The 26714-nt window shown below is 34.4% G+C and overlaps 1 protein-coding gene across 1 annotated transcript; it reads left to right on the forward strand.

Moving 5' to 3' along the window:
- The first annotated feature begins 13313 nt into the window (after positions 1 to 13313).
- Positions 13314 to 25150, forward strand: LOC148869731 (putative ATP synthase 24 kDa subunit, mitochondrial). Its single transcript, XM_088968333.1, has 7 exons — positions 13314 to 13523; positions 19713 to 19806; positions 21112 to 21256; positions 21852 to 21962; positions 22486 to 22632; positions 24307 to 24429; positions 24676 to 25150. The coding sequence occupies exons 1-7, from the start codon at positions 13485 to 13487 to the stop codon at positions 24737 to 24739; spliced, it is 723 nt and encodes a 240-aa protein (XP_088824459.1). The 5' UTR covers positions 13314 to 13484; the 3' UTR covers positions 24740 to 25150.
- The last annotated feature ends 1564 nt before the right edge of the window (positions 25151 to 26714 follow it).

The following is a 26714-nucleotide window of genomic DNA, read 5'->3' on the forward strand; positions in this document are numbered from 1 at the left end:
TTTCAAGAAGATATCATGCCAAGTAAGAATCAACACAAGGCTCCAATTCAAAATGCCCATCTTCATGAATGAATCAATGATCTCAAGAATAGTTTTAAAAACATTCAATGCACGATGAAGATTTTACAAAGGCTTCATAGACAAGCTCCTACAAGCAATTATATTGCTCCAACCTTGTCTATGGAGCAAGCCTTGGAGGATTGCAATGACAATCTTATTGGCCTTTTTTGTCAATGGTGTCAAATGAAAAAGAGTACATTAACTAGGATTGTCTGTTAGAATTTGATGAACATCCTATACTTATGAGAAATCTTCTTTCATTCATAATCAATTTCAAAGTGATGGGGATGATGTTGGTTAGGATAGCCTTCCAAACTTTGACGAAAAATATATCACTTATGAGAAGTTTTTTTTGTTGTTCATGATCAATTTCAAAATGGTGGAGATAATGATGATTGGGATAGCCTTCCAAAATTCGATGAAAAGTTTATTACTTATGAAGAATCTTCTATTATTGGTGCTCAACTTCAAAGTGACAAAGACAATCATGGTTTTCAAAACCAGACCGGACCGAATGGTCGAACCAGAAAAGGGAATCGGTCAGGTGACTGGTTCCATTTTTCCCCAAAACCGGATTTTTGCAAAAAAAAAAACGTTGATTTGGTAAAGAAATCGCTGACCCGAGTGGTTTAATTGTTCGAACCATTCAACAGTTTTGATCATTTTTTTTATTTTTTTGTCAGAACGGGCCAACCATTCGAACCGAACGGTCGGACCATTTGACCTAGTAACTAGACCCCTGACCGGTTCGATCTTCGGGTTGGTTTTAAAAACCATGAAGACAATATTTATCAAATAGAATATTTTGATTACATATTTTCCATGCAAATGTATGAAGACCCTTATTGGCAACCATTTTCTCAAAGTTTAAAATAGTTGTTAAATGAATAATTGGGTTATTTGGAGTACAAGAAACATGTCTTAATAGCTAGGAGACATGAAAAAAAAAAATTCTGATCAATGTTGGAGGTTACATCATCAATTGCCTACCAAAGGATAAGTAGCAAAAGTATGGTGGTGGATTATTCTTTTGAAGTTGTTAAAACTTGAGGATGAATTCTTTTAAAGAGGGGGAGATTGACGTAGTTCAAATTCATGTTTTGAAAAACACCATATCATTTTAAAGGAAAGGCAAGTGGACCTATATTTGAACTCATCAATGGCCTTTCAACAACTATTTTAGTTAGTGGGTTTCCAACAATTAATTCATTAAAAGTTTCAACAACTTCTAACAACTAATTTCTCATTCAATGCTCTAACAACTAGTTTTGCATTTAATACTCCAACAACTAGTTTCTCATTTAATGTTTCAACAACTAGCTTTATTCTCTATATAAAGCCTTGTAATCTTAAGCTAGAGGCATCAAGTTTTTTCCTTTGTTTTGAGAAACCTAAAGCTTTCTTTGAGAGTTGAGAGAGTCTTCTCTTTGGGTGAGTGAATCCCCTACCTTATTGTCTCATATTGTAAGTCATCTTCGATTAATGAAGATCCATCCAATTCTCTTCTTCTTTTTTTCTATTTTTGACCAAATTTCTCTTACATTATCTCTTTATATTTGAGCTACATCAATTATGAACTAAGGACTTCAACTTACAATCCCATCAATAGAAAATCATTAGCATACAACCGAAGAATGGTAATACTCTGAGACCATCTTCAAACAAATAGAGTGATCAAGTGAACTCTGGTTATATCTAGTAACAACTACAAGATCTTAAAAAGCATTCAAAACATGCCTAGGGGGTTTGTTTCAATCCATATAGTGATTTTTTTGAAATAATGCTAAAAGAGCACTGATTGTGGTTATCTTAGCAACTACAGAAAAAGTTTCTTCATAATCAATACCATACTCCTGACTATATCCCTAGGCAACTAATTGGGCCTTATATTGATCAAGAGATTTGCTAGGTTTTAACTTGATGACGTAAACCCAATGATTCCTAACAATGGAGGCATATGGAAAAGCATACACAAGGTCACAAGTGTCATTCTCATGTAAAGTATGAATTTCTACATTTATAGCTTCTTTCCAATGGAACTAGCTTATTAGTAGCAGTGGGGAATATTTGTGGAAGATAAGATAATAAACAAGGAGCTATGGTTTGAAGAAAAACCATAACGGTTATGAGGCCTATAAATACAAGTAGAATGGCAAAGAAGAATAGAAGTAAGAGGAGTATTTAAAACAAGAGGAGTAGTAGTAGAAATGGAAGTATGACTTAGAAGAGCAGTGTTAAGGTCAAGGTTTTAAAAGACTAGAGGCGGAAGTGAGGCAATTAGGTGCTAAAGAGGTGATTCGAAGTGGTTCAAACTAAAAACTTGAAAATTGTGGAAGAATAAATAATTGAAAATTTATATAATTATTTGTGAATTGTGACTTACTTAATGCACCAATGGTTCAATAATTGTCGATTGTTCAAATCTTTTCAAGATTACTTCTATGAAGTCTAAGCTAACTAGTAACTAACTATTAACTAGTAACTATTATATAGAATTTGTTTCTACAATACAATCTCTAAAGTCTAAACTATAAATTAAAAGTTGAATAAAAAAGAAGATGGGATCAAATGAACATACCTTAGCCACAAGAGGAAAGAAAATCATATACTTATAAAGTAGAAACAATATAAGCCAAAGATAATCATATAAAAAATCGTGTGTCACATACAAACCACTGGACTGCAATAGTAGTTAAAAAATCTCAACATAAATAAGGGAAAAGGAAAAACTGAATCCTAAACTAGCACATTGCAGAAATGTCTAATACATTTCAATGATTTGAAATAAGTGATCGGTTTAGTTCCACCAATCAAATCCCTTTTCAACATCCTTAACTACCACATAAAGTGGATATGCATAAAGAATTGATAAAAGTAATTAAACTAACAATTAGATAAAGCATTTATGTATAAATCAAATACATAAATGAAACAAACTAAATTTTGATATAAATAAGAAAAAAAGGCAAAATAAAATTGTAAATTGTAAACTGTAAACCGACAAATAGTATAAATGTATGATATATTCCAATGATTTGAAATAAAAGATTGCTTAGTTCCAGTAGTCAAATCCTTGTTCAACATACTTAATCTCATGATACCATCTTCCTATGTAGGAGCCAAATACAACAATACTATAATCCCATTCAAATACTTAGTCAACAATTAATAAAAGCAATTAACCTGGCACTTAGATAAGGCAAATATGCATAAAGACAATGGTAGTTGTTTACAGTGATACAATGATGGTTTTATAGTGTCTTTCTTTTATGAATTTTGAGAGCAATCAAATTCATAAAATTTGTATATGGAGAAGGGATGGATTTCATAAATATAATTAATTAGAGAGATGATGAGGGGAGGAAGAAAGATTGAAGATAAACAAATCTTCTTCTTTTTTTTTTTTGTTTTTTAGAAGTTGGAACAAAGCATCGACCTCCTAAAGAAATTGTCACATTCATGGAATATGGAACTACAACCCAAGATGTAAAAGCTGAGACAAAAAACCAATGGAAATGGTAAATTTGAGACAAAAAAAACTACATTCATCCACATTCCACAATGATTCAAGAAGAAGAAGAAGAAGGGGAAGGATGATTGATCTATACAATTTTGGTCCCTCCTTGAACTTGAATCTTCAATATTTTGATGAAGATTAAAGAAAGTACTACAAAGTTCAGTAAGAATTGAGAAAACCCCCTAAGTTTAGTATGAGAATGGTGATTTGATCGATGAGAACCCTAAACTTTTGGGGGTTTTACTTTTCTTTAATTTTTTCCAAATTTAACCATGATGAAATCATTTTCCCCCACCTCAAACTATTTTAACTTGAGACCCCGACCTTACATAAAATGAGGCAAAAGTCTAAAGGCTTAAGCCTCAATTTGATTGAGGCTTACGCCCCTTGTCCTACAACTAAGGCTATCGAGGCCAAGAGAAATTTAGCCACATTGCCTTTACTCATACACCTCTCACTTCTCTTTAACCACCTTCTAAAACCATGGGTAAGATGATTATCTAAACCAGAAGGAAGGGGTAATAGGCATAGGAACTAGAACAGATAACTGCTTGTAAGAGAAGATGAAAAGGTCATTTTCAGCAAAAGGAGGTGGAGCATCCTATGAATCAAAGTTTGCTAAAACAAAAACAAATAGTACAAACAATTTATCAATTCTAGCAAAAAAAAAAAAAGAGATATGTTCAAGAAAAACAACATTACGTAAGATATGAATATGACAAATAGAGAAATCATAGCAAAGAAATCCTTTGTGGTTAAGATTATAATCCACAAAGGCACAAATAATAGAGATTGTGTAGACAATTTAGAATGTTCACAAGAGAAAAGATGAACAAAGCACACACATCCAAAAACATGAAGCATAGATAAATTTGTAGGATGACCAAACAACTTCTAGAAGGGAGGCATATTACCAAGAACAGAGGAAGGGATATAGTTAATAAGAAAACATAGGTGTATTGGCTGCCTCTACCCAAAAAGGAGCATGGGACCCTTGTAACAATGTCTTCACACACTAAGGATATGTCCAATCTTGCGCTTAGCTATACCATTTTGCTGAGTATTTAGATAGCTTCGTTGTACTTGTATTCTATGATTCTTCAAATAGGATAAAAAGTCTCCATCCTTATATTTTTCTTGAATATGAATGGAGAATATGAACTTGTAATTGAAATTAGACACGTATTATAACATGAAACAACCTAAACGTTGGGAATACCTCTAACAAACAAAGTATATCCACATGTACCTAGTACAATCATCAATGAACAATATAAAGTATTTGTGTCCAAGTTGAGGAAGTGACGAATGCAGTTTAGACATCTAAGTAGAAAGATATGGATTTGAACTACTAGGGGAGAACCTTGAGAAAACAACCCTATTTAATATCCACATAGTAGTTAGTTTGGTTGGTTCATATTTGTTGGGTACACTTAAGCCCATTGACATCCCTAAATGTCGTGTGAGTTACTAAGGATAAATATATAATGGTATAAACACTGAATTGATTTGGGGATCACTTCATGGTTGAAATGGAATGGAGTTTCCACCCATCAAAGAGGTAAACATGGGGATGATGGACTTCTCATATTCAGGCAAGCAAAAACAAAACTCATGTGCTCAATTTAAAACTCTTCTAGGCACCTCAAGGGAGGAGAGGGAAGTGGAAGGTGTTAGGCACCCCTCTCCCATAATTGACATGTAGTACCAATTCCCCTAGAAATAACACGGAAAAACATAAACAAAAAGTAAAGTTGTTCATAACAAGACCCAAACCGACCAACCTGGTCTGATCCAACCCGAGTTGGCCAGTTTTTCTTTAGCACCGATTGGTTTTGGGTTACAAAAAAACATAAACCGATGGTTCGGTTCGGTTATGGTTTTCATGTGTGAAAATCGAAACCGAACCGACCCAAACTGACTTAGATATACATATTATATATATAATATATTTAAAATATTATATATATATATATCTGATATATTTCAGAAATATACATATTATATATAAAATTTCAGCTTTAATCCATCAAATCATTTTTAATTTCCAGGCATCCAACCTTCGCTTCTTAGGCTAGAATCCTTTACCGTTCACATCGAGAGAATCATTCACAAAACTGACCCAATTTGACTCAAACCGACTAGGTCGGATTTACTTAGTACAAGGTCGGTTTCAGTTTCATTTCTAGGTAAACCGACTAGGTCGGGTTGTTTGGAAAAATGCTAGTAAACCGACCCAACCCGACCCGTGAATAACCCTAACAAAAATAAACTTGACCTAACAATCCAATGTTGGACATCCATTCATTTTAGGCCTCCTATATTTCAAAAAAAATAATAATAAATTTGAAGCAATTCTCAGAGGTTCCATCACCTCCATTTCCTTTAAATGGTGGGTGGTGACTTCAAATCAACCAAAATGAGCTGATTTTCGATGTTCACATATGGGTTATAGGGTTAGGAAGATTAAGATAGAAGGGGGTTCAAAAATAACCATCAATTGCCTCAACAACCAAATTGAAACTCCTCAGAGATTGAAGGCCTTACAAAAGGATGTCACACCTTAGTGGAAGAAGCAAAGTTACAAATTATATATTCATACACTTCTTTTAGTTGCGATATACTCGTACACTTGCAAGAAAGGTAATCAAGCAGCAACTAAGGTGATTTTCATGTTGTATATGAGTTTCTGTTGAATATTTCTTTATTTATGCACCATGAATAATCATTGGGACAATGCTACCTTTAGGCACTTGTAGTCTATTTTCATCACTTATTTATAAAAAGGTGATAACCACTATTGTTCTTGCCAACATTGTCTTAACACAACTTAAGGCTTCAATGCAAAAATATTGTGATGACAAAGAGTTTAGAGAACTATAGTTTTAATGTAAAGGTCTACAAGGTGGCATCATAAATTTTTTCCTCTTTAAAACCAATTTACAATCCTCCAGAGTAACCTCATGCTCTTGTTTTCTCTAACCTTTTTGCTCTCATGGTTTTTACTTCTTACGCATAGTCTTACATATTATAAAGTAAGCACCCCATTTATGATATTTTCATCTTTAGGGAAATACTAACAATCACAAAAATCAACACAAAGCACCATCTATAGACTACAGATGAAAAGGCAATAATATATAAAACAAATACTTTCTTAGGTTTTGTACAGGTCATAGGCTTAGTTTGGGAAGAGTGCAAATACAAATATGTTTAATGCAAAACCTTAATCCAAAAATGATATATCCTATATGGTTAATACTTAATACTTACTTTTGCACACATGCATAGCATGTGCTCTTACAATAGTAATGAATATGACAAAATGTTGTAGTGCAGAGACAATTTTGTCCTAGAAAATTTTCCACTAAGCAATTTGACATTATTTTGTAAAGGGTAAAATACAGGGAACTATCCTATACTCTAGGTTAGTGATACTTCACTCCCCAAACTTTCATTTTGTGATAGAGAGCTAGCTACCTTCTACTTTCATATTGTAACAGGTCATAGGCTTAGTTTGAACTTTTATGAGACTATTTTGCCTTATCTTTTAAAATCCAAGTTATGAACTTTTCTTATCTTTTTATTTTTTCAAGTAAATTGCAAAAACCTCCCTTAAACTTTCTGGCAATTGCGGCTCAGTACCCTACTTTATGCTAATAGCATTGTCTTCCCCTAACTTTCTAACATTGTTGCATCTACACCCCTCCATTAAGTCAACTTAGAATGTTAACCAAAATTGTTGATGCCATCATCTCAACAATTTAAATGTCAAAATTGCTCTTATATGAGAACATGTGGTTTTACACTAACCAAAATACCCTAAAAAGAGTCATCTATATCTTGCTTGAACAATGTGTTGGAACCCACCTTGACCTTCACCAACCTATATATATATACCTTCACCCACCTATATATATATAGGCTAAAAAAAAAAAAAGAAAAAACATAAAAAATGATATGTTTTTTTTTTCAAAAAAACATTTCAACTAAAAAATTAGAATTACAAAAAAAAAAGATAAATGATAAGAATTTTCAATATATATACAACTTTACATTGTTTTGGCCTTGGGATTTTCTAGGCCCATTCAAATTTTGGCATAAGCCAAGTCCAAGCCTGACCTATGAATAGGTTTAGGGGTACCCAAGGCAGGGGGTAGCTTAACTCCAGGCATTAGATCTACAAATGGAAACTAAAGCAAAAGGAATACCATATGAGTAGAAAGGAATTGGATAATCCATGACAATAAAGCTTCACGAGCAGCCCAATCCATAGCTTAACTTTCTCAAAACACATGGTGGTAGGAGACATTGGACTCCAACAGCTCACACGATTTGCGGCACTCCTTGATGATGGTCTTCAATCTCCACAACACCTCAGATCTTTTACTTAAGCATGAGATAATAATAAGAGAATTTCCTTCAATGGAAATGGGATGGCTAGGATAGTTTAGGGCCACTCTATGTACCTCCTAAGCAGCCCAAGATTTAGCAAGGTTGATGGTGGTAACACCTATGAAATAATCTTTTACCTTGAGGATGTCCCCAAATTGATTTCTGGTCGGCCATACATGCAATGACACATGAGCCATAAATAACATGAGTGGCATCAAAATTATTTTTAATCTTTTACTTTCAAAAAAGTATAAAATGTAGAAAATACACAAAATTCACAAAAAATCAAAGAATATATATAATTCAATAAACTTTACAAAAAATATAGAAAAAACACAAATTTTATGGTCAATGTAATAGGGAAGGGCAAATTTAGAAGCCAATTTACCATTCAAATAGTTAAAGTTGGGTATTTTGGTAAATTTTCCTACTTCCATCATCTCAAGATAATGGAGGGAGTGTAGATGTAACAATGTCAAAAAGTTCAATGGAGGACAATGCTATTAGTATAAAGCAAGGTATGGGGGAGGTTTCAGAAAGTAGGGGAGTGAAGTTTCAGCAATTCTTTCTATTTATATATATTTTTTAAGAAAGAGGTAAAGGAGAATTGAAAGAGATAGAACATCCATAATTAATGGTTATAATTACCCATGTGGAATTTCAGGGCTATCCATGTGGAGCCCACCTTAGCAACACATATCATGTAGACCTGTTCATAGGTCGGGCCGGGCCGGGCCGGGCTCGGGTCGGGCTTTTACTCTTTATTAACAGAAAAATGTTAGGCTCAAGCCCGAGCCCGGCCCGACCAACGGGCCTACAACTGGGGCCCGAGCCCGAGCCTGAAGCCCGACCTAATAAAAGAAATTTGAATTTTTCCATATTCAAATGGACACTATCTATTTTAATTCAAATGTTTTTTCCCCTATTTAAATGAACAATGGGCCTACAAGTGAATCGACAACCTTCTTAAATAAAAAATTTATTCAAGTGGACATCACATAGGGCTTTTACTTAGGATTAACTATAGGTCGGACCAGGTCAGGCTCGGGCCGAGCTATTTTGGCAAAGCCTGAGCTCGGCTCGAATTTTATGTGGGCCAGGCTTTTTGGCCCGAGGTTAAGCCCGCGGGCCAAAAACCCTGTTCAAGCCCCCGACCCATGAACAGGTCTAATAGCATGTTATGCTTCAGGCTTCAACCCTCCCAAATAGGTACTACATGAGGCTTAAAATTATCAAGAAAGGATTAGTTGAACACAATGGTTGTTCAGCAGATTGTGGAACCAATGTTAATGCCCCATGCCAATAATAAAATACATGGGGCCCACAATCCACTGAACAATTATTGCATTTAGTAGTTCTTTTCTCTAAAATATCCACATTTCATCTTGAAAATATCCCAAATTATGATATAACATAGAGGTTAGAACCATTTGATAACAAATGAAGTGGCTGACTTAAATGATTTGTTGATTTGTCATTTTAATGAATCTATACTATATATAAAACAAAGTAGTTCACATCAGCATGCCTCTCCTTTCTGCAAGCTCCCTTTTCAGCTTCCTTCTTAACTCTCTCTCTCTCTCCTTTCCCCTTCATAGCCCTCCCATTAAGCCAAGCCACCAGGGGTTTAGCCTATATTAGGAGGCCATGTTATCCTTCTTCTCAACAATTCTCTCTCTCTCTCTCTCTCTCTCTCCTTTCTTCTTCTTCTTCTCTTGACGTTGCAACTCCTACAGTGAACTAGCGGCGGCAAGTTCCAACCTTCCCTTTCTCTCTCCCCTTTCTTATTTTTCTTTCTCTCGCCGTTGCAACTCCTCCGACGAACTAGCAGCGGCGAGTTCCGACCCCCTCTCTCTCTCCTTTCTTCTTCTTCTTCTTCTTCTCTCGCCGCTACAACCGAACAATCTAATTTAGGGGTAAAATAATAAAATTGAATTTTAGATGCTAAAGGTTTGATCCAACACAAACAACCTTCTTTATTTAGAGCCTCTAAAAAGTCAAAAACAACTATGTCTCTTTTCAGATTTTAAACATTTTTAATATCTTTTTAACTTTTCAAATTCCAGATTTTAGATTTATTAAACGCTACCCAAGTTAAAACTTATTTTTTGAAAATAGTTTAAGTTAAAACTTAAATATTGAAATAAGATGAATAAATAATATCTAAAATATTAAGAAGAGAAAAAAAGTAGATAATACAAATGATATTTTAATATTGTCATTATAACTCTCTCTCTCTCTCTCTCTCTCTCTCTCTCTCCATGGGACATTTTTGGCACCACACATCACTATTTGTCTTGATGCTAAAATCCAAGGAACATTATAACAAGAAGATGTGTCAAGAAAATATAAAATTTTAGTTTGTGGCAGGGGCACCAATGAGGAATCCTTGAATTTTTCCTACCCCGAGGCGACCACCTAAAAATACATTAAATTTAGGGGTATTTTAGTAATGAGATCATCAGAATTTTGGGGTATTTTTTAAAAACAAAACTATGAGAATTTTGGGGTATTTTAGAAAAAAGGTTATGTGATCTTAAAGTTTTGGGAATTTGAGGAAACTTAGGGATATTTTAGAAATTAATAATAAATCTAGGGGTAATTTAATAATTTACTACCAGATTCATAGCAAGTTTAAAGAGTTATATGCCAACCCCATTCCCTATTTAGGACAAAAAAGTTTTTCTTGTCCCCACCCTTTCATTGTTTAAGATTGAGGGGAAAATTAGGGATGGAAACTTTCCCATAAAATTGGGGCCTTCCCCTACCTTTCCCACCTCAAATGGGATGTGTTTTCCTCGATATTAAATGGGGATTGAGAAAATGTCTTTACCTCATATCGAGAATGGGGCGGGGATGATGTTCACATATAATTCCTCAAACCTAATGGCAAATTATTAAATATCCCTAAGTTTAATATTAATTTCTAAATTAACCTTGAATTCCCCCAAATTTCCAAAACCCCAAGACCCAATAATCTCATTTCTAAAGTAACCCCAAATTCCTACAATCTCATTTCTAAAATACTCTTAACATTTGATGTATTTTTAAGTCATTGCCTTGGGACAATAAAAATTTGGGGATTCCCTATCTCCAATGGGGAAGGGGTGCCTTGGCCCACCATTGGGGACATGGTAGGACATGGCAAGGATGGCTTTGGGGATTTCATCTACGAGGCAAGGGTGGGGATGGGGTATCTCACCCTAAATCTGCCTCATGCCATTCCTAGGGAAAATCCACTCCATTTGGGGTAGAGCGAGAATACGGTTCAATGGAGAAAATTGTCATCCCTATGATTGATCCATATGGTTTGCAAGATATACCATATAAATTTTTAGAAAAATACGTCTTGAAAATTAATATTAGAAACACTATTAATTTCACTTTTAATTAACATGTTTTGTTAAATTATTAATTTTAACTATTAATTAAATTTTAAATAAAAATTTTTTCATTATACTTTTAGAAAATTATGTTAAAAATTCACTACTTTTTATAAATTATGTGGAATTTTAACTATTAATTTTCTAAAAACACTTTGTTTGAACATGAATTGTCGTCTCCTTTGTCTTATAGCTTTGTTGTGGTGAACTTAAGTTTTAGAAGCATTGGGTGGTAGACCAAATGAACTAGGTTTGTTTCCCCAACTTTGCTTGTAATTTCCCAAGATGAAAAAAGCAGAAGAATAAATGAAAAAAGGGTCCAAAAATCACTATGCCTCAATAAGACAAAGTTCATAGATTTGGTTATTCGAATACCTAAAAGCCATTTGACTCACTAGCTTTAATTACCAGTTCATACTATGCTGGACTGATTTGGTCTGATTGGTTATGCAATTTTGAAAATAAAAAAGAGTAAATAAGAGAAATTTTCATTAAAAATAATTTTATTAATTATAAAATATAAAAAAATAGAAAAGTAAGAGAAGATAAAAGAAAAAAGTATTAACAACTTTGTTAATTAATTTAATAAAAAGCAACTCTCCCTCTTACAAATCCCTTTTGGATTCTTGGTTTTTTAATTGATTAGACAATACATAATCCACCCAAGAATAATGCTAAGATGGATAGGGTTTAGCTTGGCCTAATTAGAAATGTCCCAAGACTCGTGTTTAAATGCCACTTAGTAAAGCTTATGCATCACATTTAAGAGTAATAAAATTAATAAAATATAATAAAAATAGTAAAAAATAAGATAAATAATAAAAACTAACACACCACTTAGCTCAATTGGTATTATTATAAGGCTCCTACGGCAATTTCTTTTAACAACCACGGGGCCAACTAGTAAGTTATTAAAGAGGTTTGTGAGCTTCTCAGTGGTTGAAGCAGGAGTTGGGTTAATTACAATACCCTTTGAATATTTTATCCAATTGAAAACAAAGTAATAATTCATTCAATTCATCCATTTTCAGTGGTCCAGCTTTTATCAAATGCTCATGCTCATTCACTATGTTTGGTTTAAAGGAAAAGGTAGAAAAAGGAAGGGAAACATAGAAAAACTTATACAAGATTTGTAAAGATTTTCTAGTTACATTTCCCTTCCTTACTTTTTTCTTCAAACCAAACACAGCTTAAACAAAACTTGGAAAGAAAAAAGAAAGAAAGCAAAACACCACAGAAGATTACAAAGAATCAGGGGCACCAACCCACTTGCCCACTAACATTTGAGAAAACCAACCAACCAGGAAAATATAAGTCTAGAAAATGATTTTCAATGAAACCACGAGAGGTGTAAAGTCTTGAACTCTTCTCTCTCTTGCTTACCCTCTCCCACCCGCTAAAAATTCAGGTAGCACTAGGCTAAAATGGTAAATACCGCTCTTGATATATTGACGTGGCCCACCTTGAATTTGATGAATTGACTAAGGTGGGACCATAGCAATGCATCAAAGATTCAAAGGTTGTGATTTTCTAGTTTTAGCCAAGCACTATTCCAAGATAAGTACCTTCAATGAGCACTTAATCAATCTTCTAATGTTTTTAGGTTGCATTTGGCATTTTTTATTATGAAGATTTATCTCCTTTTTACAATTAGAAACCCAGTGTTCATAAAAAAATTATAACTGTAAAAAGGAGATAAGTTTTTAAAATAATAAAGGGCAGGTTGGGGAGTATTTTTTAAGGTATAAGCGTTAATTTTTTTTAAGTGCTCACTTAACGTGCTTAGAATACTGTGCCTACCTGATACAATTGCTCAAAAACATTTTATCTATATATTTTTCTTTTGCAAATTCACACTTTTTCTCACTTTTGTTATTATTATAAATTTCCAATTAGATTTATTTATGAAATTGCGATTTGAACCAATTGACCGGATGGTCGAGCCATCGAACCGTCAAGAGGACAAAAGGCGATAGGGCTCCGGTTCGTTTCCTCGACATCGGTTGGTTGTGTCTACACTCTTTAGGGCGGAAGCACGCCTTTGGGTGAAAGACATTCCACCAAAACAGGACTCAGGAACCCGTTGGACACCAAACCTAGCAGAAGATCGACGGAGAGAAGCTCCGGTCATGGCGCTCGCTTCTCGTATCCTATCGAGATCTAGACAGGTATCCTCTTCTATCTACACAGACAGATTCTCCATTCTTTCTTCCTTCCTTTCCGCTTTTTCTTATGATTTTATTTGGGATATTCTAAGCGTAGTTTGAGAGCTCATCCGAGGAGAAACTTAAAATTAGAGTTTGAGATCCATTCTGGATAACTAAGTTATGTCCTCTTTTCTGATCTCGTAAATGAAAGTATGAAATTATGCAACAGATTTTGGACTACGTTTTTTGGAAACTGATGATCAGCTTCGTTGACAAATGGTGCTACGAATTTGTTTATTTATTGATTAAAATTTGTTGTGAAGTTCCAGTCTAGGTTCAGCCTTCTGGTAATATGATGTTAAACATTATGCATTCCTGATTCTAAGAGCCGCCTTTGTACCAGGCCCCTCGAAGCAACCCCAAACAAGTTCGAATCATTCCTAATCGAACCTCCATTTTATGCTTGTCAGCACGAAATTTTACCATTGCACCAAGCAATGACCCGTCTTTAATTTAACACCTGACCATTTATTTATTTATTTTTGATCAGTACACCTGACCATTATTTTGGTTCACTTGATGACGTTCTATTGGTTATCTGCAGAGTGCAAAGTATTGTATTTGCTAAGAACTTGATATGGACTCAAGTTCCTTATTTTTTGGTGATTCCCTTTGTTGTTTGGCTCATATCTATATGTTCATTTTTTTGATAGATAACAGAAACTTTTATTAATAAAGAGATTAAAAAGGAGGATACAACAGGAGGGAGGGGTAAAATCTCTTAACCCTCCCTAAAAGTTTACTTCATATTACAAAGCTTCCCAGAAAGGAATAGCTCTTCCCACCCCTTGCTTCGCCAAAGAGTCTGCCAAGGAATTGGCACACCTTTTAGTCCACTGAAACTGATCTTCCATGTTTTGAGTCAGATGTTTAATTTTCTTTTTCTCATTTAAGTATTTCCACAAACTGAAGTCTTCCTTCTGCAGCCACCTAATAACCAGGCTCGAGTCACCTTCCACCACCTGTTTTCTGATGTTCAGCTGCCGTGCTCTTTTAATCCCTGATTCCCTTCCAAGATTGCCATTTCTCTATGTTCATTCAATCCCCTTTTCTATTTGAATCATCAGGATCAATTCCATTCGATTAATGCTGATATCCTTTGCCATTTTAAAATATCATTTCAATTACCACCCCATTGGAATTACCTTGATAATATCAAAGTTTTTTATGCCCACTCTTTATTTATGATATATGGATCCATGGTATGGTATCTGCACTTTAACCTTGTTCCACTGTATCAATTTATTTTAGATATGTACATCAAGGAAAGTCTTAATTGTTGCGTCCAAAGGGTTTCTGGTCAAAGATGGATAAAACCCATGAAACTTTTTTACCATTCAACAAACCTCCTATAAGGTTTTTATAGAATCAGCTTGAAATTATAGTGAAAACCAAAAATTCTTTTGATAGGTCAGTGAAAAGCAAGAATTGCTGAACTAACTTAAATCTAAATTAAGTTAGCAATGAGATCATGTTCGAGATCTAGACATGGCTGTCTACAGTTCTACACCTTGGAAGTAGTTTACTGGTGCATCTGATGTCTCTTAGTTGGACTCTTGAAGAAAATATTATGATTGCCAAAAGCCTTTCTCCCTATCTAGGTTTAAGGATCCAAGATCTCTTTCCTTGCATTCAACCATTGTGATATTGGTTGGTACTTAATTTTTTATTTTTGGCCTGGACAACATTTTAGTCTGAAGGTCGTATTGGCTTTGCATGCATCTTTTCTATCTATTATTTTTAGTTAAGATGGTCTTACTTTTCTTTATCAACTTTTTGACAAGCCCACTTGTTTTGTCAATTGAAGAGTGCCTACATTTAGTGATTTGAAAGGCATGCCTGGGCACACAGGCGAGGTGTATTTAGGGTATGCACCTCGCCTAGGTCCCAAGTGCAGTGCTTTGAAAAGGCATGCGCCTGGTGCACCTTGCGCTTCGGCCCAGGTGTGCTTTGTGCTTCAGCCCATGTTTGCTAATGTTTCTCATTCATTCATCCTTATAAAATATACTTTTAAAAGACACTTAAACTTATAAAACCTTTTTTTATAGGGATTAAGAATTTAAGACCCTGATAGAGGGGTGCAACTTGGGCGGGCCCAGCCCGAGCCCGAACCGGCCCAACTCAGAGTTTTACACGGGTTGGGCTCAGGCCCAAGAAGTCGGGCTTTTCTATTTTTTGAGTAGGGCTCGGGCCTAGCCCTTAGGTAGCCCGAACCCGGCCCGGGCCCGACCCAATTATATACATTTATACATATATGTGTATATATGTAAATGTTGCATACATATTTACATGTATATACATACATATTTGTATATATAACATTTGTGTAGATATTTTTCATACATATTTACATACATACATAAATATATATATATATATATATATATATATATATTTGCATAAATACATTTATATATGTATAATTTTAGAGTGAGTTCATTGACCAACCTGAACCCGGCCCAGGCCCGAGCCCAACCCGAGTGCATCAAATTATAGGGTGGGTTGGGCTTGGGTTAGGAAAATCGGGCTTGACCTCGGTCTCGGGCCTTAAGCCCAAATTTTAGGGCCGGGCCTGGGCTGACCATAAACCCGGCCCAACCCGCCCGACTTGCACCCCTACCCTGATATGAACTTGTTTGGGCTTGCTTCAAGGGGCTTCTTGGTACAAAGGTGGCTCTTAGAATTAGGAATGCATAATGTTTAATATCATATTAGCTATTTGAAGTAATGCAATTGGGAAAAAATAAAGAGATTAAGAGTTTACATGCTTGAATGCGTTTTATATGTTATGCTTGATTTTATTTTTAAGTTTTCATTTTAAATGTGTTTTACATGTTTTGTCTATATATTTTAATTTGAGATAATAGGTTTTTTAAAACATTTAATTTAAAATTTAACTTTATATTTTTAATTAATAATTTTAATATTTTGCATTTTTTTTCAATGAACACATAACAAAATCTTTCTTCCACTGTTCTCAAGACTTCTTAGTAGGAATTCTTTTGCATCTCTCCAACCATAATGCCAACCATAATTATACTACAAATGTCAAACACAACCCCAACCCACCAACCACTATGACCAAAAAGAGAAAAATAATCAAGACCATTAAGTCCTCTGATCTATTTTATCCAAGTCCATGGCTTTTGTTAGATAATAAGTCTTTTGGTCTTTTCCCATTACTTCAACCAATGTCGTTGGCCTTCCCCATGTCCCTCTAAAGTTTTTAACCTGTATCAAATTTCTACCTAGAGAACAAATTGTAAAAGATTATGGTAATAAATTTGGTCATTTTTTGTTTGGTAAAACATATTATTTTCATTAATATTGATCAAGATAATTTTAGTCATCTAAGTATTCCATGTATAAAACACTTTCCTATATGCAAATCCAAGTGGTATGGATGTAACACTTTGAAGATCTCCTAAAAACTTTGAAATTTTTACTTCATTAGTTGTTATTAAGAAACTTTTTTTTATTGATCAATGATGTTATGAAGCAATTCTTTCCATCATCCATGCCTTATCCCAACTAAATGGGGTCGACTATATGAATCCTGTTTCACCAATATGTTGTTTAAATCCATATCCACTATTAAATTATCAGTGCTTAAATTATTTCTTATTACTTCTACCCATGCCCTTTTTGTTTTACCCCAAGCTCTTATAGCCCCTTTAATGTATAACAAACCACTTCTTCCAACTGGCACAGTTGGTGGTCTATGCACGTGCCCAAAGCATTTTAGTCTAATCTCTCTCATTTTATTACCTTTTGGAGCTACTCCTAGGTTCCTACTCATAACTTCATTCCTAATCCTATCCTTTCTAGTTTTTTCCACTCATCCATCTTAGCATTCACGTTCCTACTACATTTGTTTTTTGGACATGTTGTTTCTTGACTGCCTAACACTCTACTCCACACAAAATAGCTTGATTTACAACTGTTTTATAGAACTTTCCTTTTAACCTAACACCTAAGTGGTATTCCACTATCACATGAAAGTTCAGATGCACCCCTCCATTTTTCCCATCCTGCTCTAATTCTTTGGGTGATATCCTCCTCAATCTCTCCCTTGTTATGAATTATTGAGCCAAGGTACTGGAAATGTTCACATTGAGTTATCTCTTGGTCTCCAATCTTAAGTATATCTTGATTTACACTCCTATTATTACTAAATTTACATGTTATATACTCTTTAGTCCTACTTATTTTAAAACCTATTGTTTCTAAGGCATTTGTCTATAAGTAGGGGTGTAAACGGATTGAATTCAAAGTCGATTGCATAAACAAAGATTCGAATTCGATTAGATATCCGTCGAATATTTAAAATCAGTAACTGAATTCGAATTCGAATGAATAATCGAATATTCAACCAATTCGAGTTCAACTGTTTAGGTTTGTCATAAAACATAAAATTCAAATTCTAATAAAAATAAAGAAATTGGGGATAAATGAAAGATGAGCACTTAAAGCAAAATCCCATTGTTCCAAACCCAAAAAACAAGCTACCTATTTTTGTTTGTGAATTAAAACACAAAAATATTACTTATAATCAAAATATGATAGCTACAATTTTGACAAATCTGAACCTAAATTCGGCAACCATTCCCACAGTAAAGATTAAGCAAAAGAAGAAATAAAAAAAGCTACAAACACTAGAAAATTTATAGAAGGGAAAGCAAAAAGAACAAGTCAGAATCTGACCTTAGTTGATCGGTTGATCTACCTTTGCCGCTAATGCTCCTCATTGTCCATGCCAAGTCGTTGACAACAACCGCGTCTTAGACAAAAACGACTTCAATGTGGACATCGATCTTTGCTGAAAAGCTGCTAATAATACTGAACTTTGTGAAGAATGTTGCAGCAGCAGAGGTTTCTCCAACTTGTTTGTTCACCATTTTGCCTATGCAAAGGTATTATCACTAAACTGTGTGAAGGAATGTTGCAGCGGCAAGATTTCTCAACTCCGGTTGCCATTTTGGCTCTTCAAAGAATACACAGAAAAGAAGTACAAAACAAGGTAATCGTGAGGGTTAGGGACTTTTGGTCTTGGGTTTAGAGTTGGATTTTCAAATTGGAAAGGAGATTTCTTGGAGAGTTTGCTGATTTTTTGGGGAAGGGGATTTGTTGGAGGATGTGCCAGATTTTCAAATGGGAGAGAAGATTTGTAAAGGGGATTTCTTGGAGAGTTCGCTGATTTTTTGGGGAAGGGGATTTGTTGGAGGATGCACCAGATTTTCGAATGGAAGAGAAGATTTGTTGGAATGTGTGTAGGGTAAAGTGGTTTTACCTCTATACCCTTAAACTATTAAAGAAACATAGATACAATGGGGTTATGCATGTAAATTTATATAATATATTAATATATGTAATTACAATCGGTTCGGATATATATCGGATCAAATCAAGTCAAATTCGAATTCGATCTGATTAAATAATCGTATGAAAATTAAATTCGAATTTGACTGCTTATTTGATTCGAATATCCGAATTCGATTTGTTTAAGTCGGATCTCGAATTCAGAATCGAATTTCTGGATACTGTTTACAGGCCTATCTATAAGCTTTATTTTGCATTTAATCCTTCATTAGTTTCATAAACTAAACAATGTAATCTGCAAACAACATGTACCATGGAACTTCCTCCTGAACATGTTTAGTTAATTCATCTATGTTATTAAGCAACTGACTTTGTTAATTTATTAAAGGTGCTTCCTGATATCTTATGGGGTGTTTATCCATGAAATTCAAATGCAACTACATGATTCAACAAAGCCTTATCTTATACTGGGTGTTTACTAAACAGTCCTTTAGGGATGCACATTTTGTCTAATTGTGAGGATTCACTAGTATGATGTTTTAATTCATGTCCACTTACTCCAATATCATATCTATGCTAAGAGCCAGTGAACATGTCCACAATCATGTCTGGGTCTGTCATTCTACTGCCAAGCACAGTTAAGCCCCAAATGAAACTTTGAGTTGTTAAAATTCAGTATGTAGTGTCTTTTTCTAAGCTGCTGTTTCTTTTCACTCTTTCTGTTTGAAGCTCTTGATGTTGAAATTTCCATCTTACTAGTTTTTTGAAATTCTTCTTCCTTTTCCGTGGGTTTCCTAGTTTGTGTCTCTTCTGATTATTATGGTTTTACAGTTGTATGCTGGTCAAATAATTCTACAACCAGAGAATGCTGTTCCAGTCCGTTTCTTTGCTAAAGAAGCAGCACCACCAGCCCTTAAGGGAGATGGTAAGTGATATTTGTGTCTTTCTCCTTATTTTAATTATCTCAAGATTTTGATTTTAAGTTTTTGAGATTCAGTGAGGGGCTCTCACATGTGGGTCTTGCTTTGGCTGAACAACTAAACCTCAAACCATTCGCATGGATCACCTTTGACATCAATCTAATATAAGGAATCCACCCATGACCCAACACCCATAGCACATTTCATAGTCTCTCTTGCTCAACTTTTGTTATTCCTTTTCTAAGATGCCTAGACTGAAAATTTTTAACTGTATAGGAATTCTGGCTTTTTGGTTTGAATCGAGCAAAACATGGTTTTCTCAAAATTTGGATATTCACTAAAGCTTCAATAATTGTTTCTCTCCCTCTCTCTCTCCCTCTCTATCTATACATGTTCATTTATTCTAATATATTTTTTGATAATTTATTTATTTATTTATTCTAATATTATTTTTGATCTTGTTTCTTATATATGCATATTATTATAACTTGAGATTACATCTTTATTTATCTCTTGTATCTTAATATTCCTTTAAACAAGGTTTAAAATAAAAATGTTTGTATAGGCTCCATCATGTATGTCATTTTCTTATGACATAGTATTAATTGATGAAACTAGAGAGGGAATAAGTGCAAAATTATATCTATGGTGAGAGTGAGATGCTCTAGAATCAAGAGATTTTAACATAGGTAGTATTAAAACAGAATATATACAAGAAAGTAGCTTTGATAACCTTAGAGCAACTATCATACTTGGTTTGAAGTTGAGTTGTAAGATCAACAGAGCCAGAGTAAGCATAACTCATAAAAAATAATTCACCAGATTTGAATGAAGAAGGGTTTCAGATTGTGATGTTGCATCGTATTTTCATTTGAGTTAAACAATTGATAATACAATAAATGTTAAATAGATGGCTAGATGCTATAAGTATAAAGATATAAGATCTGGTAATTTATCCAATGTGGATGGTTGTGGCTAGGCCCACATGAAACGCAATAGCTCCATTTGCATTTCACAGACCACTAAAATTGGAAGAAGCAGTTATTTGAGAAGATGCAGTTAGAGTTTGATCTTCTTGACTTCTCCGGTGTCTTAAATGAATAAGCCCTTATTGTCGATGGTGGTGTTGTATGTTTGGTTTAGTGTGTACTATATAGTAATCTACATTCCTGGGATTTATATTAAATGTATGCCTATTGATTCTTGTCAGCATTTATCTTTAATGCATCTTTGGCCTAATATTATAGATTTTTTTGTTAACCTCTTTATGATATGTTTCACTGACTACTGCACGTGTATTTGGCTAAAAGAGATGCTGAAAAACATCTTTTTGGAGGTTAAGAAGAAATTTGATACAGCCCTGGGAGTACTTCGGAAGGAGAAAATCACTATAGATCCAGATGATCCGGCTGCAGTTGCTCAGTATGCGAAGGTCATGAAGACTGTGAGAGAAAAGTGAGAACTTCTGTTTGTCTTTGGTTCCTTTTATAAAGATGCTTTCTTGAGATCCTTGTTTAATGTAGTTGGCATTTTATGGTGCAAACTTTCTATCCATGATATTGGTCAGTGCTGTTCTCCACAAGCAAGTACCTGCATTTTTGAATTCCTTAGTTGAAAGATACTCTATTAGGTGGAGATATTCATTCTATTAGCAATAGATTGCTTTTAGTCTACAATGTACTTTTTGTCCTGTGATTCAACAAGTAAAATTCTGGAAGTTAGGGTTATTTTCAATTCTCACAGATTAGTTGTATTTACAATTGAGATAATGTGAAATCTTTTTTTTTTGAAATAAATATTTTAAGGAAGGTGAACACTGAATTTATTATAGTAAGCGGCAAAATGTTTGGTTATTCCATAAGTCATCGTCTAGATTGGTTGTGTTTTCTCATGTCCTGTGACAACTATATTACAGCATTGATAGTTGATGCACTAGAAGGCTGACATGTTTTTAATCATCAAAAAGAAAAAGAAAGCTTTAATGATTTCTTTTATCACAATAATATTATGCCAATATATATTTCCATTTATTTTCTTGTCCAACATGCAGGGCAGACTTGTTTTCAGAATCCCAAAGGATCCAGTACACAATTCAAACGCGAACTCAAGGTATTCCAGATGCTAGATCATATCTGCTGACATTGAAGGAGATCAGGATCAAGTATGTGCTGTTTTACTCTCTCTAGCCCGCCCTTCTATATGTGGTTATCTTTCTGATTTGTTGATGATATTCAGAAAAACTGTCTGTTAAGACTATAATTTACTATCATAATCATTTTCTAAGCAGATAATTTCTTCACTGGAGTTGGCTTTTTTTAACTTTAAGCCTTTCTGATTGCATTATGACTTCAATATGTTTTATTTAACTTATATTTAAAACTTGAAAGTTGTGGGTAATTTGTCAATATCCACTTCATCATTGATTCATTGATATTTGCTTTTAGCAGTGAAGGAGTGACTTGAGTATGCCTTCAAAAATAAAAAGGAATTACTTGATCATGCAGCTAGTATATATGTGGCTTGCAACGTAATCCAATTCATTACTTCATCCTCAACGGTTCTACTTCATGTAGTTTATAAAAAAAAAGGGGTTCTACCTCATGTAATAGACATCTCTCCTTTTTCCAAGAAGGGAGAAAAATTTATTTACTTCAATTCATGTACTGTTTAAATATCTTTTGCAGGAGAGGCCTCACCGATGACCTTGGTGCGGAATCTATGATGATGGATGCATTGGAAAAAGTTGAAAAAGAGATCAAGAAACCACTTCTGAGATCTGACAAGAAGGGAATGTCACTTCTTATGGCAGAGTTTGATAAGATCAACAAGAAGTAAGATTCACTCCAGAAATTTTCCCTACTTGTTGACATCTTTTGATTGTTCATGTGATATGACTTGAAGAACTCAGTTTGGAGATGGTGCAAAGTATGGGTTCAATACTTAAGTTGCAATAACTTCAAGGAATCCAACTTGCTAGGGACCAAGGTTTCAGATTCACAAGTGAATCTGATGTCGTCATTGTATTATTATTTTTATTGGGAGTCCGGAGTCATAGACATAACTTTACTAATAAGAGAAGAGAATAAGAACAAGTAACCAATTTTCTCCTAATGCAAAAGATAAAGCATGAAGATACCTCAAGTTAAGTCATAATATGGCACAAACATATAAAAAAAATGGTACACACATATTGTACACGCTACTCTAGCAGGCAGATACCTGATTTTACTCCCAAGTCTCCAATCTCACTACTATTGCCACTAATGATACACCAATGCATGGATGTAGGCACCCATTAGGAGATTATGTCCCTGAATGGAAATGGAAAGGCATAGTTGGACTACTACCTATATTCAGACCATATCATGAAATCTTGTTATTTCAGTTTGTTTTGTCTAATGTATAAGATTTTTAGCTTAGTAATTAGGTACCTCCATGGATATTGGGGATAGACCCAATATACATGAGTGTCGGTAAATCACTAGGTGTCAGGCAGTATCATCTGATACTTGATGATAAGAGATCAATACTAGCAATACTGTTCACAGTATCTATGAGTATCAACTTGAAGGCAAATACCCCCCTTGAAACACCTCTCTCTCTTTCTCTTTCTCTGGCCAAAATTGGCTTCCAAGACTTAATATTGGCCAAAATGGTGGGAGATCTTTGGATATAACATCAAAAATTTATTTGATTCAAAGAGAGAAATTGGCTCAAAGTTGGCAACGAGATTTGGTGCTAATTGATAAAAAAAAAAGAGATTTGGTGCTAAAAAGTCATAAACTTTTATTATTCCATCTTTTTCTTTTAATCTTGAAAATTTTTGTCAATTTATTGTAAAATCTGGTTTCATAAACATTAGGACTGTAAATGAGCCAAGCTAGAGCCTGAATTTGATCTAGTTTGGCTAAACAAACTTAAGCTGAGTTTGGGTGGTCTCAACTTGGTTAAAGCTTAGCTTGGTTAGATACTATAATGTATATGGTGTATACTGTAGATATTGCTTAAAATAGATATAATTACAACTTTTTTTGCTATTTTTCTTTTCTTTTAATGCATATTAAATTAAGCCTTAAATAATGGGCACTAACATGGGCTTCAATGGTCCTAATATATGTATGTGAATAAAAAGACCCAAGCCTGAGCTTGGCTATCTGAGCCCAAGCTCAGGTGTTGGTTCACAAGTCCAAGTTGAGCTGGGTGAAGCAAACTACCTAAAAAGAAGCTGAGCTGGGCAAAGCATTGATCTAGATTTGGAAATTGGAGTAGTTTCCATGGTTTTATATCCATGGTTTTGTAGATCTTAGTGGTTTTCCCTAATTTTTGTGTGTTGCCGGGGGGGGGGGGGGCAAAGTCTATGGTTTAGAGGTAAGGTGTCTTTATCTCTAAAATTATATACTTGTAATTATGACCCTGATGCACTTTTGTTACTTCCCGAGTTTCTTAGATATGGAAGAGAATGCATGGCTTTAACTACTCGTCTCTTATTTGTCAATGCATATTAGGCTTGGAATTAAGAGAGAAGATCTGCCAAAGTATGAAGAACAATTGGAACTTAAAATTGCAAAAGCCCAGTTAGAGGAGCTGAAGAAGGATGCGCTTGAAGCTATGGAAACTCAGAAGAAACGGTATGTTGCTGATGCATTCACAACCCACTTCACTCTTATAAGTGGTTTCAAGTGAACTCTCACATGAAACAAATTTGAATGATCAAGAGACTGATTCTCTCACCCCCTTTTTTCTTGAATGGATGAGACCAACACTGATGTTCAATCTGGTGGCCAATTATACCAACTGAATGAACCAATTGTAATTTGTGGACAACTTGGTATATGTTATTGTTTTTGAGACATTGATTTTTTGTCCTATTCCAGGGAGGAATTCAAGGATGAAGAAATGGTTGGTGTGAAGTCGCTGGACATCAGAAACTTCATCTGATTCTTGAGATGACTCAAATCACTATTTTGCATTGTTTTTCATCGGATTCTCGAGTTGACTCAAGGCTGCTGGCTCTCCATATGAAAGATGGTCAAATAATTAAAAATAAAACCCAACCAGCTGGCTGAAATTGGTGAATTGTGAGATTGAATTGATGTTTCATACTTGCCATTTCCGTTCTTTTTTCCCTGGGTGGCTAGTGAGATTTGTAACGATTTATTTCTGTTTGTCTCGGGGCAACTATTTGGTTTTCTTAACCAATACTTGGTATTGCGTCTTCTTTACGTTGGACTTCCTGCATGGATCATTTGGCTGTCTCTCAGGATAGAGGAGTCCGGAGTTCTCATTTCCGGGATATTATGGTGGTGTTTGGTAATGATCCAAAGAAACGTTTCTGTTGTTTTTCTTTTACCTGACGTTGCCTTCTTCAAAGTTAGAACATTACCAATGCCTCGAATGTCATTGGTTGCGATTATCCAATCCATGGGAAGCACTTGAATTTCGGTTCTCACTAGAAAATGAAATTCAGGGAAAATGAATGGTAACTAAATTCAAATGGAGGTATAATGATATTCTAGTCAAGAGTAAGATTCAATGAATGTTAACGAGAATTAAGAGTAAGAGCAGTTTAAATTACATTTCTGTCCATGTAATTAAATTGGGGTATTGTAGGCACAAAAATTCTACTCACATTGACACCTTTTTATAGTAGTATAGATATAGGTCTCTGGTAAATTAGGAATGACAACTTTTAATAATATGTATAGACTTTTAAAAATTATTAAAAAGCTTTAGAAAGTTCAATGGATTATTTTGAGGCTACCGGGGTGTTTAATGAAATGAGGATAAAGGAAAAAAGTCAATGGGTAAAATGGGCTAAGCGAGACTTGCACTTTTGGATGCTTGGAACGAAATTATGGAGAAGATAAAGCTGGTTTGATTGGAAGATCTTCAATGGTAGTTTTTGAAGCATAATCACATCCATAAGGAAGGAAATCAAACCGCTAATTGGATTGCGAATGAAGGTCATAAGAGGTCACTAGTGTCTCTGACTCGTGTTGGTGGGATTTGGACTATATTTTGCTTACTGATGATGTAATGGATAATGCTTTTCCCATGGTCATGTAATTTGTATGTATCAAAGAAAAGAAAAAGGCAGCTGAAACTTGGGGGTGTTTTGTAGTGTAGATGAGAAATTGGGTGGTGTGTTTTTATCCACACCAGTGTGGTGTGGCCAATTGGGTAGTTGTTTTGCACTAGGGATATAAATGTAGATTGAATCACACCACACCTTTATAAGCGTTCTAAAGGTGTGGTGCAGTTTAGTCCACTATGTTTTGATTCTATACATCTCACATACAATGTATGAGATGATCTATGTTGTTAATCAGGAATAATCAATATTGTATTTTCTAAGTAATATAAATTTATAAAATAATACAATTTAACCACGAAAATACAAATCAATGCATTTATATATAATATGAATAATTAAGATAATTAGTGAGAACCATTTGTTAAAAAACAATAATAAATCACCAAAATTAATAAAATATTATAAAAAATAATTCAAAAATATATTAAAATTATTAAATTGCCAAGAGTAATATTTTTATAAAATCAAATAATTTTATAAAAAGATAGTTTTTATACAAATTATAGAAATTAAAGGAAAAGTCCACAATTTTGGAATTATCGAGTTTGGATAATGCATTGTGTGAAGTAGGGAGTCATTAATTTTGGAATTGGCCAACGTGGTGTGGAAAGGTCCACAAGATTTAACTACAGACAGGATTTTATACGGTGTGGAATGCTCCACGATATAGTATGGTTTAGTTGAGGCATGGTGCGTTTCAAAATGGAATACATCGGGATGCGCCACTATTCAGAATACCATCTCAATCTTCAACTCAGTCCTCAAACTCAAAAACAGGCCCTTGTCCTGACGGGGTTATCAACAAGTAGCTAATGGAGG

The sequence above is a fragment of the Nelumbo lutea genome, chromosome 2 (genome assembly GCF_056320005.1).
Source record: "Nelumbo lutea isolate HS-2025 chromosome 2, American lotus-T2T, whole genome shotgun sequence".
Taxonomy (NCBI): Eukaryota; Viridiplantae; Streptophyta; class Magnoliopsida; order Proteales; family Nelumbonaceae; genus Nelumbo; species Nelumbo lutea.

Bases quoted from the DNA above. Each gene is read 5' to 3' on its own strand.
- LOC148869731 (XM_088968333.1), top strand. From the start codon at position 13,485: ATGGCGCTCGCTTCTCGTATCCTATCGAGATCTAGACAG. The intron at 13,524-19,712 runs GTATCCTCTTCT...ATGGTTTTACAG, and splicing joins TCCTATCGAGATCTAGACAG to TTGTATGCTGGTCAAATAAT. The intron at 19,807-21,111 runs GTAAGTGATATT...TTTGGCTAAAAG, and splicing joins ACCAGCCCTTAAGGGAGATG to AGATGCTGAAAAACATCTTT.